The sequence below is a fragment of the Cydia fagiglandana genome, chromosome Z (assembly GCF_963556715.1).
Source record: "Cydia fagiglandana chromosome Z, ilCydFagi1.1, whole genome shotgun sequence".
NCBI classification, from domain to species: domain Eukaryota; kingdom Metazoa; phylum Arthropoda; class Insecta; order Lepidoptera; family Tortricidae; genus Cydia; species Cydia fagiglandana.
In genome coordinates this window covers 5,135,353-5,158,274 of record NC_085959.1, presented here as the reverse complement: position 1 = coordinate 5,158,274, position 22,922 = coordinate 5,135,353, and the positions used below count along the sequence as shown (strand labels likewise).

At 37.5% G+C, this 22,922-nt stretch overlaps 1 protein-coding gene and 1 long non-coding RNA gene across 6 annotated transcripts in view; both read left to right on the top strand.

The window, feature by feature from the left end:
• The window catches only part of LOC134678734 (longitudinals lacking protein, isoforms H/M/V-like), a 55,179-nt gene that overhangs the window by 23,191 nt on the left and 9,066 nt on the right, over nucleotides 1-22,922 (top strand). For 4 of the 5 annotated variants that reach the window (XM_063537412.1, XM_063537411.1, XM_063537410.1 and 1 more), the window contains exon 8: nucleotides 5,675-8,252. The exons of the other annotated variant lie outside the window; for it this stretch is intronic. In XM_063537412.1, the coding sequence (XP_063393482.1) occupies nucleotides 5,675-6,273 (599 nt within the window). In that variant the 3' untranslated portion in view covers nucleotides 6,274-8,252. Of the gene's footprint in view, nucleotides 1-5,674; nucleotides 8,253-22,922 lie in introns of those variants that run through there. 5 annotated transcript variants of the gene reach the window in all.
• Nucleotides 9,389-21,733, top strand: LOC134679482 (uncharacterized). Its single transcript, XR_010100333.1, has 2 exons — nucleotides 9,389-12,440; nucleotides 12,482-21,733. It is a non-coding gene; the product is annotated as an uncharacterized LOC134679482 (long non-coding RNA).

Here is a 22,922-nt window from a genome sequence, read left to right as displayed (position 1 = left end):
ATATGCTTTGTTGTTTTCAAATGTTTCTCTATATTGCTTACTTTTGCTGTTAAATTTTGGTCACATTTTTTCATATTTTACAATCAGAAAAGGAAATTTCTGCAAATACGGCTGCAAAGACTCCATAGCGACTTCAAACAATAATATTTCGGTTATATTTTACTAATAAAAAAATAAGTAAACAGTAATTGGTTGTCATTTCCAACAATCTTATTTTTAACATGACAAAGACAGTTATGTTTTTATACGTGGCCAGTACGTATAAAAACTCTCAACTCAAGTTTCAATATCAGTAAACTAAAGATGCTAATAAGTTGTTATTTGTTTAAGTATCTATAATCTAGATAACAACACTCTGTATTTCGCTTCACGTCATACGTCTGTCATCGGCACCAAAGTTGCGCTCTCTGGTTATGTAGCAGTCACATAAACTACTATTGTCTACTATCTTAAGTTAATACCTTGCACCTGTTGCCGTAAAGCGTATAATTATGTATAACGCTAATATAAATACACTCGGGGGCAGTTTCTTTACAATGGTGGAGGGTAGAATAAGTTATTCTGCCAACAAACTGGCATGCAGTTTGGCAGATAAGTAACAATAAATAATGTAACTTCTCTTTTAATTATAAACAAAGAAAACATGGCTTAACCTAATCCTTGTAATTTTTTTGCTGATTTGGAAAACTATATTTTTTTAATTTTATCATTTACCCCCCCAAAAGTGGCCTCCATGTTGAAAAATTCATTTCATTACGTTACATGTCCGTCTTTGGGTTACAAACTTACTTACATATGTGTATCAAATTTCAATCTAAATTGGTCCAGTAGTATTAGTAGGTTTGGTAAGGAACACAAATGTATGGAGCAGCATGAACTTTAGTCTCAGGCGATGCCGCTTGGCACGATTGTTCCTTAGGTCAAACAAAGTTCATCTGGCCCGGTAGATACGAGATCGTACCATGCATATCCCCCAAAAAAGGGGGTGTGAAAGTATATTTCTTCCTAGTCTTAGCAACTAGGGCAAGTTATATATCATTTACGTATAATTTAGGAACGAGGAATTCATTTTTGAAATAATTATAACGACATTGTAACTCAAAATATTAATAACAGCGCCATCTAGTGCAAAATATCTGCAGCACTATGTATAATTGAAGTTAACGCCATCTAGCGTTATTTCGTCGCATTACTTGAAACCCCTAAGCACACTGTGAGTAATACAGTACAGTTATATTAATACCATTTTGAGGGAAACTCACTCGATGGCATTTAAATCAAAAAACAATGACATTGTCCGTCACACATGACGTCACGCCCTGCGCCGCTTACACGCAACAGCAGGCTCAGGCATACATTTTCGCCGCGCGAAAGAAAGAGAGGGTTACGCCTTACGCTGTCTCGAGTTTAACATTTTTTCCCCACCTAAAAAAGTGCACAGCGCCGCTAAAGATATTTCACTTCAAAAATGATTTTTGTACAAAAGATGTAAATGTTATATAATTTTTTGTGACAATTTTGGATGTTACAATCACAGTGTGGCGATTTGCACTAAATAAATGTAGCCCATGTATTCTTTATTCTGAAAAATATCACTTTAAAATAGGCATTCTTACATTTTTAGGGTTCCGTACCCAAAAGGTAAAACGGGACCCTATTACTAAGACTTCGCTGTCCGTCCGTCCGTCCGTCCGCCCGTCCGTTCGTCTGTCTGTCACCAGGCTGTATCTCACGAACCGTGATAGCTAGACAGTTGAAATTTTCACAGATGATGTATTTCTGTTGCCGCTATAACAACAAATACTAAAAACATAATAAAATAAAGATTTAAATGGGGCTCCCGTACAACAAACGTGATTTTTGACCAAAGTTAAGCAACGTCGGGCGTGGTCAGTAGGTACTTGGATGGGTGACCGTTTTTTTTGCAATTTTTTTCCGTTTTTTATTCATTACGGTAAAAACCGGGCAATTGCGAGTCGGACTCGCGCACGAAGGGTTCCGACTTTCACTTGCCCGGTTTTTATTTCGTAATAAAAAGTAATTTATAGCGCGTGGCGGTGACGATATCCACACAAATGGAACTATGCCCAAAGTCAAAGATTAAAAATGTTTACTAAAACACTGAATTTGACATTTCAAAAGTTTAAATATTAATGTTTTAATGATTTTTCCATGCGTTTTTGCCCTGTTTTGGTACAATATTCATTCTTACAAACTTTCTCCCCCCCTTAAGGGTTGATTTTATAAAATTTTATTTTGTAAAAATTTTTATTTACTGCAAATCCTAGTAACATCCCAAATCCCAGTAAAAAATAGTAACATCCAAAATTGTCACAAAAAAATACATAACATTTTCATCGTTTGTAAAAAATCATTTTCACCACACCAGCTCGGAAAGGCTTACTTTGCACTTCAAAAACCAATAGCAAAGTTGCATTTTATTCTCATGTGAGGCAAAGTAATCAAATGCAAATTTCGACTTGTTTCCTCATGTTTGCTGCTAGAATTGACTTTTAAATGATGATTTTGGAAGATAAATATTCATTTGGATTTGTATAGCCACTCACATGCTTTTGGTAACTGTAGCTACCAGCTGTCACCCTTATTTTATTACAATAATAGAGGTCACTGAAAAATATCAAGCAAGTGAGTGGCTATTATACACGGTGTAACATGAGTAAACCGAATAATTTTAACAGCGTATTCCTGATCATATTTAAAGACAAAAATGTCCTATAAACTTTTTTGAAATTCGCCTAGTTTCAAAGATATTATTAATTTTAAAAAAACAAGTTTTTATTGTTACGTAGTGTAAAAGGCCTTTTTGATGGTGATGTTGCTGCTATGGGACGTAGTCTAAATATCCTTATTGATAGATGTCAAAAAGTGACAAGTAACACTTTGCAAAAACTAGGTTCTACGAAAAAAAAATGTAAAAATCAATTTTAAGTGACAAGTTTACCAATATCATTTATATTTCATGTACAAATACATTCGAAAAATTGACAAAACAAAACAAAAAAAAAATTATTTTGGCGAAATTGACCTATACTCATATTACATTTTTTACTTCTTTTGACCTCAGAAATGCGTGGTTAAAATTATTCGGTTTCCTCATGTTACACCGTGTATAAGATAACGGTTTGTACCTACTAGTGCTACAGTACAGTCTGTCGGAACGGCGGCGCAAACATGTCACTTTTTGTTTTTGTAATTTATTTTCGTAAGATTCCATTATGAAACGTGTAACAATTGAAGGGATGTTTACAAAAACAACATAACTGCTTAGAGCGGTTGACACTTTTTTAAGAACATTGTTAATCGTTTCAGGTGTCAACCAGTGTCGTCAGTTATGTTGTTTTTGTAAACATCCCTTCAATTTATCTATAGGGATTTACAGCACGGAAACGAATATTCGGGGAAGAGGCATTTTTGTACTGTCACTATGTCGGCTTATTTCGGGAATTCATATATTCATGTTTCTCTCAATTCTTATCGTATTCTGAATGTAAGATGTATGACTTGTATGAGACCTGTGTCATTCTACGTTTTACGTTGCAACGCTATAAGCAAATACACGAGCCACTATACTACAAGGTGTCCAGAAAGGGTATCGGGTATTTGTTTTAGCGCCATATTCGAAACGGGGCCACGAAAGGGAGCGGGGAGGGGTTCGTGGCGTGCGCCATTTAGTGGAGTTTTAGCCACGATGGAACAGTACTCGGGGACGCATCGCGCATTTTGCGTACGAGCGTATTATCGTAACGGTGATTCAATAGTGACTGCTCAACGTCTGTATCGTGCGGAATATCGTACACGCCACGCGCCAAGTGACGAAATGGATCAGGATGTTCGAGAATACAGTTTTGAATTTTAATCGTCGCACCTGTATTCTCGAACATCCTGATCCGTTTCCTAATGCTATCGTAGAGTTAAAGTACTGAGGTTGACTGAAGCAACCTCAGTACTTTTTGTACCTAACCTGACCTGAAATATCAAGACACGTTCGTGCGTTTCCGTGAAAATACGACGGAAATAGTTATTTACGATACAAGTGCGTAAAAGAGAAAATTCGAAACGAGTGGCGATCAATTAAAACATGACCGGAGGGAGTGTTTTAAATCGACACGAGTTGCGAATTATCTATTCGCACGTGTATCGTACAACGTTTTACAGTACATATGGCCCTTTAAACTTTTGACATCGCACGAAAAGAGCTATTTTACGCACTAGTGCGGAAAAATAGGACCATATGTACTGTAAATAATTATGCACTACATCTGTACCTACTTTTTGTGTGGTTCAAAACATTCAAGTGCATAAAAATATAGAAATAGTAAGGTTTCGCATTTTAAGATGAGGCGAATGAGAGTTATGGAATATATAGGTAACTAAATATATAAAACTTAAATAGGTACATAGAACACCCATGACTCAGGAACAAATATCTGTGCTCATCACACACATAAATGCCCTTACTATTCGAACCCAGGACCATCGGCGTCATAGGCAGGGTCATTACCCACTAGGCCATATCGGTCGTCAAAAACATCTCTGGCTGAAATGCAGCCTAAAGTGAGACTGATACTTTCATAATATCATTATTGTTGTGTGCGTGGCCTCCTTACCTTGCGACCAGTGGCGTAGCGTGAACTAATCTAGTCGCATCTGCGAGGCCCTTTTCTTTCACTGTGCCCGAAGAGGGCTCGCGCGAGGCCCCCATGGGGCGCGAGGCCGGGGGCGACGGCCCACTTCGCCCACGCCTGGCTACGCCACTGCTTGCGACACCTGTATCCGGACACGTCTTTTCAGGGAAGGGAGATCAATGTGTATCACAGTAGTAAGCCAATATTTACAGAGACCGACAGTTATAATAGACTGCTAATGTCAAAGGAAAGTTTTGTGTGGTCAAAATTGCAGTTTCACTATAAGACGTTCTCATACGTCTTTTTTTATGAAATCTGTACCTCCTATTTTGCCATATTTGGATAGTTTTCCCTTAAATGTCGAGATCTTGTGAATCTATGAAATAATAACATAATTGTTATATCAGGGGTACAATTTTAAACCAAAGCTCATATTATGTATGTGTGTGTGAGAGCGTCTCGTGATACTGCCATTTTGACACTTTACTTTGACTTAGCACTCTTGTACGATTCATGTCAAACTTTTGATGTCGGAGAGCGTCTTACTAGTCAAAGGAATTTGAATCTTCGATACTAAAGCTGAAAAGTTCAATTTCCTTTGACTAATAAAACGCGCTCCGGTTCCCGTTTGATGTAAATCGCACATAAGAGGTCCGTCTAAGCTGATTATGCACCGACTTCGCAGTGACAGTGTGAGAATGCCACTATATACGTATTTTCATGGTGACATTTCAACTCTGTTACTGCAAAGTGGGTCAATATCAGGGGCGTTTCAACCGCCTAACTTCTTTGGACACGTTTTTGTCGAAATGCCTCTACATTTCAATGATATTTCTGGTGGCTTATTACTAGTCGGACAACCAAAAATATCACCAAGATGTCGAAACACTTCGTTATAAAGTCCAAAGAAATTAGGGGGCCAGATACGCTCAGATATTGCCCCAAGTCCGTGCAGAGTTAGCTTAGTCCGACTGTATAACTGCACTCTGACGTTGATAACCATCTAAACCGTTTATCTCTCTTCCCAGGGGCCCAGTGGAGTATGATGGACACGTACCCCCGATACTCCAACGCGTGTCTCGGCCTCCAACACGACCCGGCCATGTACATGGGCAACGTCATCAACCAGCACATGGAGAACGACATCAACGAGTACGCCCAAGCGGTCGGAGTGACGGGCCCCAGCCCCGGACCGAGCTGCGGCCCCGAACCACAAGCCACTCAAGAACAAACCCCCCAACAACCCAAGAGGCGCAGAGCCACCAACCCACAGTCAGAAGAGAACTTCCAAAGGGCATTGGAAGCGGTGCGCTTCGGCGGCATTGGCTTCTGCAAAGCAGCTCGAATGTTCGGAGTCAACAACAGAACACTCTGGCTCGAATACAAGAAGAAAGGCTACCCCAACAACCGACCCAGCATCAAATCCCGCATCAAACGGGAACACACCACCCCCCCACCAGAACACAAAGAGGACCCCCCACTACAGGAACAACAGATGGTCCTCTGCCCCCCACACCCAGTCCCGGTCGGGTTTATAGACTCCCGACCCTTAGACTTCAACCTACAAGGCGTCCCGCACAACTCCCCCCTCAACATCTTAGGGGTGAACTTCAATAACATGCAATAGAATACCGCGTGCGGGGCTCCCGTTGAAGAGTACCACTTGTGACAAGAGTGGGCGGGCGAGCCGCCGGCCACCCCGCCGAGAGTCCCGCGCTACGATATTTATACGCACATGCTGATGTAAATAGTTACCGGGCAGCCGGCCTGCGGGTGTCTGGCTGTAGTAAAACCTTTTGACCACAGAAGACGCAAGTCTACAGCCGATGACGTCCATTACAAGGTTCACGATCACGCGCTGAACACGATCTGATTTTAGGTGACAAAAACTGTTTATAAGCGGTCTGTAACTAGGTTTTGGTCACAATAACTGGTTCTTATTGGGCAACAACTGGTTATTCGTCACTGATAACTGTTTTTGGGTGACCGTAATTAGTTTTTAGCGTTCAATAACTGCATTTAGCAATTTATGGACACTAATGACTAAACTAGTTTTTGACCACCAGTTTTTCTACGCCAAAAGGTATTTTTCTACAGTCAGTAGGTACCCAGGTAGTAAAGTAGGTCCAGTATTAGAGAACCCCACCTATGACGTCATACCTCTATATAGCAATAACTGGTGGGACGCCACAATGCCTTTTCTACTCAGGTTGATGACGTCATAGTTATTGGGTGCCGCGGTCAGTAAACGCGAAGATCGAGCTGTACTACACTAGAGGACAATGGAAACGGGTCACTGTATGACCAGTTTTGATTTCATCCGAGTTACACCCAAGCATTTACCCAGAGTTTTAAATTTTTAAAAGTTGCTTGGTAAAGTAATTTTCTTTTATATTTTGTCTTAAAACATGGCATGGCAATGACAAGTAAATAGTAAAGACAGCTATCAGAAAATAAAAAATACGTCTTTAACATTGTTATAGTCACCAACGTCTCAGTACCGTCGTTACACACACTGTTAACTATTCATCGGTGGACCTTTTGCCTTTTGTAATAAGGCCCACCGATGTACATTATTGTACAGTTGAGTGTTGCTGTTTGTACCATATATTTTCTATGGTGCTTTGACCTTCGGCAGTCTATGTATCACCTCTAACAGTCGAGGCGCACTAACCATGGGTGAATCAACTATTTCGTTTCACTTCTTGCTAATGTTACGGTCGCCTGGGTCACTTTTTAAATCCCCGTTTTATGGCATTTAAAATAATCAAACGTGCATTTATGTGGTGGCTATAAGCTCTTTCCACTATGGGCCATTTAGCAAGCACGATAATATAACGTGGTAAAATAGTTCTCCTAATTAGACTATGCCACTATTGTCGCCTAGCTGACGGGATAGACCATGGGCCAGGAGCATATATCGTTAGTCATCGCCTCCCGGTTGATATTTTGTCAGATGATAGTTTAGATGCTATCATGAATTAAAAAAATAGTCAGCCGGCTGTATCGCGGTAGAAAGACAATCAGTTGATGATTTGTGAGTTTTTTTTCAGCCGTCGCCTCCCGATTGATATTGTGTCAAATGATAGTTTAGATGGTATTTTAAATTAAAAAAGCCGTCAGCCGGTTGTATCGCGGTGGAGAGACCGTCAGTTGGTCACATAAACATGTAAGAAATACGCGCCTTACCACTTATGGTCCGCAAAGTAGGCGTTATGGGTAATCAGTTTATTGAATCCCTGATGAAATGCTACATGTAAAGTTTCTTATTTTAGTTATTACTATCATAAAAAGGTAAAACGCTTATTTTTTCAATGTTCATGCGATCAGCTGACGTTTTTTCCACCTCGATACAACCGGCTGACGTTGTTTTTTATTCACAATATCCTCTAAACTCTAAACTATCATCTGACACATGATCAAACGGAAGGCGATGACTAAAAGAATCAATTTTTTACGTGTTTCGGTGGCTCCCATTCCTCAATCCACCAACGGAGCGGCAGCTGACGTCCACGAGGGTTCATCATACATAGCCGTTAACCGCTATACGAGTTATCGCCCGGGAGGTGATTGGTCATGGAAATCTGTTCGTGGCTCGCGGTCAAGGAGAGAATATCAACACGAAATAGTTGATTCAGTCCACCCCATATATTCTTCAGCAGTAGCTAAACCCTTACCCTCTTATTCATATACGTTTACTAAAGTTGACAAGCCGATAATAATCGTTTGTCCCTTTCCGACGTATTGGTGTGATGGAAAGGAACAAACAATTATTATCGGCTTGTCAACTTTAGTAAACGTTTATGAATAAGAGGGTTATAATATAGATCGTGTCATTCACGATGACGCGCAGATTTGTCAAATCTAACTTGTAATAACATGACAATACGAGCCAAAGCAGGCGTCCTCGTGAATGAAACGATCTATATATCTGATGTAGAATGTACAACGCCACCTATATTTCCTCCTTGAGAAAGCAAGGTCAAAGTACCTAACGGGAGGACAAGTGACGCCATCTATCACGACGATAACGCAGCTCGAGTGAATGTCTGTCTTTATTATTCACTATCTCTGCTAACGCGCTAACACGGCTCTATCGAAGCGTTGCTCAAAGGATTGCGATGTATTACCAGTGTTCTGATCGTTAAATATTTTTTTAGTTATGGTGGTTTCAACAAATAATGCATTTGCGAATTTTCATTGAACATACAAAGGTATGGATATTTTTATTGTTTAACATGGTTAAACTAAAGAGTTTAGAGTCAGATGGACATAGTGGCAGCCACGCAGTCGACGATCCATCATTGGCCACAGCATCTTTGCAGATGATAGTTGCAGCGAAGTCGAAGGTACGCTTTCATTTTATAACGGCATTCTGAAATAACATGAAATTTGACACGAACATACAAGGTACATACATATACCTACTAGGTACTACTACTGAAAATAGTACCCCTATCAGACATGTGTTCAGTGGTTCATGCCAAGTTTCATGTAATTTAGGCATGATGTTTTAAAATGAGAGCGTCACTTCCATTGTATGGGAGCGGATAAATTTGCGTAAATCTTATGACTCTTAGGCCCACTTGCACCATTCCACTAATCCGGGGTTAACCGGTTAAATCTGAAGTTACCATGGTTACCAGTACAATTTGACACTGGGTTGACGGTTAAGCCGCTTAACCCCGGGTTTGTGGGATGGTGCAAGTGGGCCTTAAGATTGTAGAAAAAGTGTAGAGCCTAAGAAAAAAGAGGGCCCCGATTTTGACAGCCACTCTAGATGGCGGTACACTGCGCCATAGGTTTTGTGGTGACTGAATTGTCAAATATTAACTTTTGACTACCAGAGTTACCGCATAATATACGGAGCTGTCCAGCGCCATCTTCACTAGCTGTCAAACTCCAAGCATCAATTTGTCTTACACTTTAGACACTTAGAGTCGGACCAAGATAACTCTGCATGCCATTTGCAATGATGTGTGGCAATGTCATCATTAATGTCAAATTTCTATGAAAATATGACGTTAATAATGACACTCCCCCACTGTCCTGTCCAAGCCAGTGCAAAGTTAGCTTAGATGGACTCTAGTAAAATAAACGAATCTTTGATTCAAAGTGGCGTAATATATATTTGGTCCTATAGAACTAAAAATATAAATATAAAGCAATAATATACATATCTGTATTGATGTTAGCTTTAATATGATCAAACGCTAAGCGATTGTTTACTGTGTTTAATGTGAAATGCCTCTACATTTTTGGCCGACTTTAAAACAAGGAGGTTATTGATTCGAACGTATTTTTTTAAATTTATATTTGTATGTTAAACAGAAACTGGCAGCCTGTACACAGATAGTTCAATGGTTTGGAAGGAAACGTTTTAACACTTCTAACCATCAACAACCTATCAACGTGCTCACTAGCGCCACTGGTAAATAATTGGGACTATTGAAATTTAACAATAGATATTTAAAAAAGGGGGCCGCTAAATACTGTATTTTGTATTGAAGTACCTTTTGAATACATTATAATAGTTTTTACGTTGCTGGATTCGACAATCTATGCGTCCAATGTATTCATAATCAAAATCCAATCCAGTGTATTCAAAAGGTATTTAAACACTAAATACAACACAAGTGGCCCCCTTTTTTTAATATCTATCGTTAAATTTAAATAATTACAATTATTAAGCGCTGGCGCTAGTGAGCACGTTGATAGGCTCTTAATGAAATAAAAAATCGCCGAAGAAAAGCAGAAGACATTTTTTTGTCAACTGACGATTTAAGCTAGAAGTCGTTAATAAAAAGTGTTATAAAGTAGTAAGGACAATACGAGTGAGCGTGGCTGGCCTTCACATCGGGTCCTATTTACACATCGATTAGTGTTTAATAAGCACTTAGCGCACCAGCGACGCTCTCGGCGGTTGAACGCAGTCGCCGTGGCCGAAAACGGCTTGGAGCATGATGATGATTGATGACCTATATGCCATACATACGTATTGACATTACTACTCTTTATTTTTTTTTTATTATACAGTGTCCCACTACTGGGCAAAGGCCTACTACTTATTTTGAAGTAAAAACCGTTTGGATATCTCTGAGTACAGGCACATCGCAATCCTTAACTCAGTTTGCCATAATGTCTTAAGTAGATCTCAATAATGATAAGTTGTATAATAGCTATGCGTTTTGCATGTTTTTTTTTAAATAATAATTCTTGCACAATATCTAGGTTTAGAATAAGGGAATGAATTGTGATAGATATCTCGATGTAAGATGTACTTAAGCAGTTAGGTAATGCGAGAGATGTGTGCTTTATTAGACTTATAAACTTAGAGCTTTCTCATTTTATTGGCACCCTTTGAGAAATTAAACTGGGCCTTAATATGTATACATACCTATGGCTACATTTTTACCGATATTTAATTTGGGCATTTGGCTGATTTTTATTTGAATTAACGCGTTTTTTTCCAATAGCATTCTCAAAAGGGTCACAAATCTAATGTAACCCAGTAGTTTTTGCAGTATGTTAAAAAAAAAGTTAAGAACAAGGGCCATTTGCATCAACCACATTTGACAGACTGATCAACGTCAGCCGGCGCGCCACTATGAAACTTTCCATACATACAAATTTAGCGAACTCTTTAACGATACAAACAGTTTGGTGCAACCGACCCTAAGAAACGATTTTTGATAAACAAAGCGTTAAAAATAAAAATTTGGCAAATGTAACAACCAACAAACAGTTTTTGAAGTTGTTATAGAATACCGAAGATATTGTTCTAAACATGCTGACTGAGCAGCTTATCAAAATCATGAAAGCCGTAATTTAGAGCATGCATACGAAAGTATAATATATATTCTAATAAAGGGAACTTTGCAGAGTTTAATCTCGATAAAAGCAAAGCAGTCAATAATTTAAAGAAGCAATAATATTTTATATTATGTTTTGTCCCGTTAGCCAGGAGACACCGGTGTTAAAGTTAGAAAATTACTTATAAACATATTAAAGTAATTTTAGAGCCAATAAAATGGGGTTTCCGTAAAGTGACCAAGAAGGTTTAGCGGCTTCACAATATTTTTTAAAAGCCGGTAATATCATTTTAAAATTCTTAAATTTAGAAATATGATTCATTCAATGTTATTAATATATTACACATCTCTCGCATCCACGCATTTATGATTGAGGAAGGCAGCTTATTGATTTTAAACTACCTCCCCCCAAGTATTCGAAGTAATTTTTTTTTACATTTTTATACTCCTTTTTTACACCAAAATGATGCAGTATTATATAAACAGTTGTGTACTTGTATGTACCCAGTTTTACATGATGTTGATGTCGTATCTACAATTATATTGTCATGAATTTTGAATTTTTATTCATATATTTTAAATTTTAATTAATGAATCCTTGCGCATGTCCGCGAATGACACGTGTTTCTCTAAAAGTGACTGAACATTTAAGCTCCACGGTATATCAGTTATTTATTTAATAAATATGTAAGTTACTTATAGTCAGAGAGACAGCTTAACAGTCACACGGACCCGTCACCATATCCGCAACGGGTACTGGTATCAGTAGTTTTTGTTGATAATAAATTGTAATACAAATAAAAAAGTTGTATGTAAAACTTATACTTGTTCTAGTTTCTTCGTATGGGAGTGACTAGGTGCGTGTGACTCTTAAATAGGTGTACGGCCCCGTACATGCGTTTACTTTGGCTGTCAAAAGTTAGCGCCGTAAAACCCATTAAAATTACAAATGATATTACTAATGAAAGGATATAATCGTGATGTCACTTTGAAACTGGCATGCGTCAAGTTCAACCATATCAGGATACTTTGAAACTGGCATGCGTCAAGTTCAACCATATCAGGATACTTTGGACTAAGTGAACGGATCATCACAATTTTTGTGCCAATACTATTATTATTTTATTGTATACACTTTGGCAGCAAGCATAATAAGCACTTACTACACTCTGGCAATTATTTCTATACTCACGAATGTCTTATTTCCACACTCTTGTATCGTTACTCAATAGTGTAATCTAATGCGTAGGTTCATAAGAGCCTGGCCGTCGCCACACAATGGAGGTATAATTTGTACTGTACTATCCAAAGTTTTCATGGAATCAGCGCCAGCTTTCGTGAAAATTCGGCCTACAGTAATTTTATTCATTACATATTTATATTTTATGCGAAGTTTTATAGCACGCAATTGCGATTTTTTAGTATAACCATGCTTTTAAAGTATGCTGTGCAAGCTTTTACGTACATGTTATAATGATATTATTATGTTATAAAACCATTCCTTTAAAAATAATTAAGCCATATAAAGTATTTATCTAAGCATTCGTGCGTATGGAAATACTTGTTGGAGGAACCTATATATCACACTGAGAGATCTCGATTTTGTATATAATTTTTGTATATTTAAGTTTTAGAACCAAACGTTGCTATCGCTCAAATTCCTTGACAAGTCGCCGATTCGGAATTTTAACTCACACTGGAAAAAAATTACGTTCGACTTTTTATTGCTTTTTCGACCCGTGACCCAGGAGACACCACTGATATAGTATCTAGATGTTATTCAAAGCTTATGGACCATATGATGCCATGATATCCACTGCATTTAGTTAGGTTGTATCAAAAATGATATCATTCAGAAGTGAGTGACCCACGAGACATTCACGACGAAAAGCAACTGAAAGTAGACTGACAGAGAAATGATTTCGACTTTTTGGATAGCTTGAGCTGTAGTATCTTGAATTTTTAGTGTTAGATTTTATTAAGTGTCTTAAGGTACCAGTGTCGGTGTCTTTAGACTTCAGGGCTATTTTATATATTAAAAAAAAAACAGTTTTTTACAATCTATTTTACAAGTCTTTTTATATTTTATTACGAAATTGTATCACTATTACAAATCACAGTAATATGATAACCAAAAGTGTATTATGCATTATTCTTTTTAAATGCATTTATTTTATAATCCATAAAGAAAGTGTCAGAATAATCCTCATATTCCTGCGAAAATTTATTAAGACATTTCCACACGTTTAAAGTCAGTGCAGAGTGCAGAGCTTGGTCCGACTAACTAAAGCAAACTGTCCGTACAAATGTCAAATATCCCAAGTCGAAAGTTGAGCATTTAATGTGTCTAGTTACTTTGAATTCCTTGTATGCATTTACTGTTATTAAAACCCGCCGCCGCTTGCGATTCTCTTTGCGCGCGCTTTGTAAACTATTCTCATTGTAAAATTGACGAACAACCAAACCTGTATGTACATAATATCAGTGTTGGGCGTAATGCAATTAATTTGTAATTGCATTACGCATTAAATTACATTTAATGCAATTACTTGTAATGCATTACGCTCGTAATTGAATTAAATTTAATTTGAATTACGTGGTAATTTTTATTTGAAATTATATTAATTCGTAATTGCATTACTCAATTAAATCTAAAATCGAAAAAAGGGACCTTGTGGCGGAAAATAAGTTATCTACGGGATTGAAATCTAGATACATATACCTAACTATTAATACAAGAATCAACCCACCTAAATATACCGCCATAAGGTCCCTTTTGTTTTGGACTGACACAAATAGCGTCCAAAGTTGAATGTAAGAACTAAAACACGTACTAAAAAACTTACACAAGTATGTAAAAAAAATAGTTGAATATTTTGAGGATAACTTCCTTAAAATTGAGTTGCAAAATTAAAACACAAACCTACAAACAAGTATAGCGTGCTATATAAAACAATGAACATGTTTTACTAATGAGTATAATTTGTAATGCATTTTACGAATTAAAATCACAAAATGTAATTTCTAATTGCAATGCAGTGAAGTTAATGCAATTAGAAATTACATTTCCGTAATTTCAATTCATAATTCAAATTACGTTTTTTAATTGCATTTCATAATTCGTAATGCAATTAGTTGTTGCCCAACACTGGTACATATATATATTTGATAATAATCTCCTTCCGTCCGCCACAGATCGGAGTAGTGATCCAAAAGACTCGAGCCCTGCAAGCCTTTTCTTAGGGCTCGCCTCAAATCTTGACGCCTAAAAGGCTAAAAGCCTTTTTTATTTCATTAGTAAAATAGGCTTTTAGCCTTTTAGGCGCCAACAGATGAGGCGAGCCCTAAAAAACCGGGCAAGTGCGAGTCGGACTCGCGCACGAAGGGTTCCGTACCATAAAGCAAAAAAAAATAGGGAAAAAAATGCAAAAAGAAAACGGTCACCCATCCAAGTACTGACCACGCCCGACGTTTCTTAACTTTGGTCAAAAATCACGTTTGCTGTATGGGAGCCCCACTTAAATCTTTATTTTATTCTGTTTTTAGTATTTGTTGTTATAGCGGCAACAGATATACATCATCTGTGAAAATTTCAACTGTCTAGCTATCACGGTTCGTGAGATATAGCCTGGTGACAGACAGACGGACAGACGGACGGACGGACAGCGAAGTCTTAGTAATAGGGTCCCGTTTTATCCTTTGGGTACGGAACCCTAAAAAAGAGCTAACAGGGCTCGAGTCTTTTGGATCACTAGATCGGAGTGCGTTCGAGATGCACTGAGATTAATATCAAAATAATATAACAAACAGGTTATTTATTATTTTGTGGACTTAAAACTTCAAGTTTTTGAACACGGGAGCGCTATATTATTCCTTAACAAGCTTCCTGAGTCCAGGTTCAACTAATGGGACTGTAATTTAAGTTAGGACTCCGCGGCCTTAATAATTTATATATACATACAGTATGTGTCTGACAATGGGGCTTTAATGGAATTAAAGGGCTTGATTTTACTCGCTAAAGTGAGCTACTTTGACTATGGTACCAACCCTAAAATCGGGGAATTTTTTTTGGCTTTTCCATAGAAAACGTCGACATCTGATCAGGGGGCCGATTTTTTAATTTCGACCACTCGATTTTGTGTATTTCGTTAAATAATATCTCCAATACTAGACACTTAAATTCTACAAATAGAATTGAAATCGAGTGGTTAATACCACTAGATTCCAAATTTCAATCGCTCGTATTTAAAAAATTAGCATTTCGCCGTTTTCCACCAACATTCGAGTGACGAAATCGAGCGATCGAAATTCAAAAATCGGCCCCCCCGACAAAATGTACGAAAACGTAAAAAAAATTTCGGGATTTCGGGGTTGGTGCCATAATAAAAGTAGCTCAGTTTAGCGAGTAGAATCGAGCCCTGGATTTAAAGCCCGATGGTCAGTAACACCCTGTATATAAACGTTAACCACCAAAAGCTTGAAGTACTTAATACATCCGTCTTTCTCGCTCTCTTGGAACTCTTGAAGAGCGAATTTCTATCGACATCGCAAGCGGCCACAATCGTCACTAAGATACACTAAATGCAAATGAAAACGGGTACTTTTATTAACAACTACTATGTTTTCATTGCTCTTAAGGTGAAACGCAGAATGTAAACTGTTTCGCTACGAAACTGAGATATTTATCAGTTAATTAACAAAGGATTACTCTGCATTTCACCTCTGCACTCAAAAACAGTCAAAACCGGTAATTTTTGATTTCTCTGCATTGACTGGTTTTGATTGTACGAAAGTGTATATTATATTTTTCTAATGGAAATTGTCTCTATAAGAACGTCGCTGTGGTGTATCGCGATCTCTTTGTTTATGACTGATTTTTTAACTTTTTATTAGGTTTATTATGTACGATTACTTTAAAATTTCGCCAATATATATAGGTATGAGCGAACATGTGAGATATATCTGTACGTATAGTAAATGTAAGCTCTATTATAAGGCCAGTCGAGAGGATCGCAGACATTGGCAGAATGAGAGATTTATAACTATCCCGTTCTACCAGATATGTCTGTCTCATATATGTAACATGCGGTGATAAATGGGACGATTTTCTATTTAACGCCGATTTGTTTTCCTTAGATTTGGATAAAATTTGGCAGGTTTGAAGAGGCTCCAATTCTGGCAGGAATAAATACGAAATCTCAATCCCAATAAAGATTGCATGTACTTTTTTTCAACGAAAGCTTATGACTATGGTAATTTCGTAAGTTTTTGGGACATACGGTGATATTCCGCTTATTTTGTACAAAATAGGGCACTATCTATCCACCGATCTTTATCAAATTCTGACGAACATCCGACAAAAAACTAAAAAATCGGGCCACACTCCCGCCCGAACCCCTTATAGTGTGTATATAAATGTAAATATTGTATTAAGGAGCAAATATCACGTATTATCAAGTTGAGTCGCGAGGAAAGACTGCTAGAGTGAACAATTATTATGTAAACTGTCCTGTTCTTAGTTAAATGCATGGATAATTGTAATAATAGACGTCCAAAATTAAACGAGGAGTCGTCACGTTAGAACCTTAGTGTCCTCCATGTTAAAACATTGCCATACATTGTAAGGGTGCATCCACACCACAGTTAACTTTTGTGTTTTGCAAATATAAGTTACCTTATGCACAGTGTTGCTCTACTAAATTTAACTGCGGTGTGGATGCACCTTAAATATCCAATTTGATCGAAATTTAAATACAATATATGGTCCAGTGGTGTCTTTTATCAATTATAACATGTGTATATGCTGCACCTCAAATATATTTTTAAAAATATATTATTAAAGCTTTAACCCAAATACCTAGAGTTAGACCAAGAAAAGTCTGTAGGGATTTTGATAGCCCACGCAATGCAAGGGTTATTTTAAATGCCAAACTTCTATGAAATTATGGCGTATAAATAAATAAAACTTGCACTGCGTGGGTTATTAAAATCACTGCAGATTTTTAATGGTCTAACTTTAAGTATTAACTTCTGCCAAAAAACTGTTTTGTAAAACACAGAAATGCGACTATTTATTGCGAGACGAATGGTACCCAACAAATATTGCTTTTACTGACCCGTCAACAATGCCCATTTTGCCCATCCATAATGCGTTTAATACTCGATCGTATTGGATATCCACACGGTGTAGGGAAATGTTGAATAAACTATACAGGGTGATTGGAAATTCGCCGTATTCCTTGTAAGGGGTTATTCTATGTGTCATTTGCAATGATTTAAGTCCAGTCAACCAGGGGTCAAAACTCCGTGGTGTTCAAGCACAGAACACCGCCTATAGAAACCTGATTTTGGCCATTTAGTTCCCGACGGAAATCACCAAACTGTGAGGTGCGGGAGGGGTGCTCACGGCGTTGCGATTGGTCGTTCCAAACATGGCGCGCTGACATGTGTAAGCGTAGGGATGGGACATGTTCATTACAGGTAGTGGGTACTGCTACCAGTTATACCGAAATTTACTGTGGTAAAATTGTTAACAATTTAGTATAGGTACTTAGAGTAAACTCACTTAATAATTATATTGATTAATTTAATATTTCATTAAGTAATTTAACAATGTACCTGAAAATTTTACTTAACATTTTAGGGCATTTCTGTTTAAAGTACCCAGAACTTGAATTTCAAAGTTTAGAATTTTTATATTATTTCCACTCAGAATCGCAATCTTTCGATACGAGAAAAAAGTGTCGCTAAAATCTCATACAATTTTCTTTTGTACGTTTTATTAAGGTCATAGAAGGTTGTATCGAAATCATATTCAAATGGACCAATAACATATGCCTATTACAAATCAACTCCGAGTTCTCTCGCACTTCTTTGAAGTTCATCATCAGGTCCATCTCGTGACATGAGACCTAACTGCTCACCTAGAGGATTATAAAAAACCCATACAACATATGTCTATCACAAACCAACACCGAGTTCCCTCGCACTTCTTTGAAGTTCATCATCAGGTCCATCTCGTGACATGCGGCCTAACTGCCCCGTTGGCCTAGAGCAGCGGTCGGCAACCTTTTAGCAGCCAAGGGCTACATAGCAGTCAACGAAATGGTCGCGGGCCGCACTTTGTTAATATTTATGACTTTATCGCACCTACCGCATTACGGCCCGCGGGCTGCTGGTTGCCGACCGCTGGCCTAGAGGATTCTAAAAAAACTTACACAACATATTACCTATATATTATGTCTAGAATGGTACAATACGGTATGAGTGGTATGACGGAGCACGAAGTTTCCGCAACTGACGAAACCATCATCGTCACATCACTAGTCGAAAGGGAAAGGGATAGCATATTGCATTTTCAAGTTGACGAAAAGGGACGGACATAATTCGCCTCTGCTTTTTGACCAGTATAAAATGAACCCCGCGGACATGAAACATTATTCAATGAAGTAATGAATTTGACTTTCCTGTGGGATGTTATTCCATCTGTTTTGTAAGTAGAAGTCTTAGATGACTTGCCACACCATTTTACGCTGCAATATCCCATGATTTCCCAATGAATTGAATAGTTTACGATTTATTTTCTTAGACCCGTGCACACTGCTAACAGGTCGTAACCTTGGGCGCAACTGATCGGAGTGGCGTCAGTGGCGCGTGAGCAATCTTATATTTGACCTACGAGTATACACCATACGGCCGGGACCGCGAGTCGTCCTATAAGCTCGGTCTATAGGGCGGTCTACATTTGTACTTTTTTGGAAAACTGAGAAACTCATTTCTGTATTTTGTACGCCAAGTCTCATACGATTTTTTTTAAATAATGCCTTTAAATGTTACAAAGTTTGGGGAAAATTACAAAAAATTGTGAATTCAAATCCTTTTTTTTTTTGAAAATTTTAGAAAGGTTGGCAATCTTTTTTTATTTCACGTAATCTGCAATAGTTTATTGGCTATTAGATGAATGCTTTGTTTAATTCCAAATTTCAGTAGTTTTTTCACAATTACCATTAGTCGAAAGGCGGGTTTTTTAAACTAAAAACTGAAATAACTAGAAAACCAATGAGGTTTGACCCCTGGTTGACTGGACTTAAATCATTGCAAATGACCCACAGAATAACCCCTTTCAAGGAATACGGCGAATTTCCAATCAACCTGTGTTAAAAGGACGAAATCTTGTTTACTTCGTACGTTTATTACTTCAGTAATATGTGAAATAACTGTAATAAGACTAACCAGGAAGTCAAGGAACCTATATATGTCATAATAAAATATATAGATATGGGTTATTTTATTACAATGGATCAAACACATTAGGCAGTGTTGCACATTATGTCTAAAAATCCAGCTCTAAAAATGACCTAACATAGTTACTGAAATGACATTGAAATTTACGTACTAACACGATATCGGAGAGTATTTTGATATGATTATGTATCAAGCCATGTTTTAAGTGATATGAACTTAGTGATTTTAGATCTGGATTTTTCTGTGCCAGTACGTACGCGGTGAAAAATAAATGCGGATATATTTTCTGTAAAGAACTCGAAAATAGTGCTACCACATATATGGGTAATATATGAGTAACATTTGATTAAAACGTATTTTTTTGTGTTGCATTGTTTTATGTGATATGGGGATAACGAAAACAATTTTTTTTGGGAATGATTATTTGCTTAATTCACTTATTATTATTATAGTTCGTTTTTTAGCATTAATAGAAGGTAAGCGATCTTGACATGACTTTTAATTGAAAACACTTTAAAAATCGGTAACTAGGTATTACTTATGAAAGCAGAAGAATATAAATGATCGTATTCGATTCATAATTGTTACATATTTGCCGTAACTTATTTTTAAAACGTGTTTTTCAATTAAAAGACACATCAAGATTGTTTACCATTTATCTAATGCTAACGAACTATACCGGTGCAATTAAATTTCGGTTAGTGTTTACCACATAGTATATTTATTATTTTTTATAGTGACCCGGGCGACATACATAAATATTATGTGTTATTTTGTCAATGGCCACTAATGCATTTATGTTCTCGACGCGTACACAATATACTTAATGTAAAATATGAGATGCATAATTATCGTGTGATTCCATGAAACTGCGTCCTGGTAAGTACGCTAGTTTCACGCGAGTTACATATATTATTTTAATTTAAAAAAATCTGAGCCGGCATTTGTAAAAAGTTAATAACAACACACGTCTGATTTCGTTGAAAATTTAGTATTTTTTAAGTTATCTCTTCTCACCGGGGTTGGAATCATGAATTTTGATCGTTATAAACGAAGGTTCTACCGCGAAAAACAAAAATCGAATTTTCTTTATCTGCCTCCCTATCTCGCATAGTCGAGCGATAGATGGGCGGATAAGGATAGTTCGGTTATTGTTTTTCTCGGTAGAGCCTGAGGCCCCGGAGTTTTTATGGCACAGTCAGATGGACTCGAATTTAACATTAAAACGAGCCACATTCATACTTTTGTAAAAGGTGTACAGATGTAGTGCATAATTGTTTACCATCGTATTTTCTCGGAAAAAATCGTATTTGTCATGCTACTTCAGTCGGCGACAGTACTTTTTGTACCGAGACTGGCCGAAATAACAAGAAACGTTCGTACGTTTCCGTGCACTACATATGTACTCGCCGTTGCATATAATATAAAACAGTGTAGGATGTATAGGTAGGTACAGTGTATTATATTAATAAAAAGGTGCCTATGTATGATGACCTGTAGGGCTAAGATGGTCGGGGCTTTTATCATTTGTCATCATGCCTGCCACGTTCTGACAAGTATGCAAGTGCGAAAGTGACGCATGACATGACAAGTGATAAAAATGCGACCATGATTGTGGTCTATGTAGCCGGTTCAAATTTTCTTATTAAAATAACAATCATATTATTTCACTAAATGTTACCACATAAGATGCTCGTTGGACTGAATTGCCGGTTTAAGGGATACAAAAACTAGCATAAGTGACAACGCGACACAAAACTACCCTTCTATTTCCAAACTATGAACACAGTATTGTATTTAGGAACCCGTATCACGGTGTCGCTTATTCTAGCCACGCAAGCCTTATTGATCGGACTATTACCCCAGTCATTCAGTCCTTCGAGTGCGATTAGTTGACGGCAGAGGTTAGCGACGTTGAATTTACAATAGCTTAAATAATCAGATATCACGAGGGAAATGAATAACGTGCGTAGCACTACATAGTAATGTTCTATACCAAAATAGATAATAAATTCTTTGGTTATTTTGTAATTATGGAAGTTTTAATTCTCTCCCCATCACTATCCTAGGTACTGTAGAGTTCAGAGCGGCTACCGCGAAAACCGAAATTCGCAAATTGCGGGGATCTTCCTCTTTTACTCTAATGAAGGCGTAATTAGAGTGACAGAGAAAAATCCCCACAATTTGCGAACTTCGACTTTCGCGGTTATCCCAGTGTTGCTCCACTAAATTGTGACGTCCCACGGGTAAAGGTACCTTATGGGTGTTGGCACTTACGCTATTATTAACGCCGCTCCAATATTATTGCGGCGCTATGCGACGTAAGCGCCAGCAGCCATAAGGTACCTTTTGGCGTGGAACGTCACAAGTTAACTGCGGTGCGTGTGGTTGCACCTTAAGAGTCCAATACGATCAAAAGATTCAAAACTTAAATATGTACATGGTCGAGCGGTGTGCACGTAAAACGTGAATCTTTTATCAATTTCCACAAACTTCTTTACAAGCCAACGTTCCAAAATAGTTATTTGTTTCACTCGGGGGCAAAGTTGTTGTTTAACCGCTCGTGCTAATATTGATACCCGAGCAAGCGAAAGATTCCAAAATTGGATTCGAAAAATGGAATCTTGAGCGTTGCGAGGGTTTCAAAGCACGAGGGTTAAACAAAATTTGCCCCCGAGTGAAACACAAAATTTTTCACCACACCAACCCGAAGCAAATATTAAATGTAAAATATCAAACAAAATCAAATCCAAATGAATGTTATTAAATATTTATCATCCAAAATCATCATTTAAAAGTCAATTCTATCAGCAAACATAAGAAAACAACTCAAAATTTTCATTTGATTACTTTGCCTCACATGTGGATAAAATGCAACTTTGCTATTCGTTTTTGAAGTGCAAAGTAATTCTTTCCGAGCTGGTGTGGTGAAAATATGTTTACACCATTCAGATGCTGAGTGAATAGAGCAAAACTGTATTTCATTCAATATTTTTTAAGTGGACATTACACGAAGTATCGTGAAATCCTCAAAAAGATACTGCGTGTATGCACACATTCTTTTTTCGGAATAGACTAAAGACTTCGTCTTGACAACTATAAGATAGGGTTTTAAAGGTGTGTGCACGACCCTTTAAATGACAAATAAAAGTACGGGAGTAGAAAAAGATGTTTGTGAACTCGACCAGACGCCATCAAATATAGGTGCTCACAAATATGC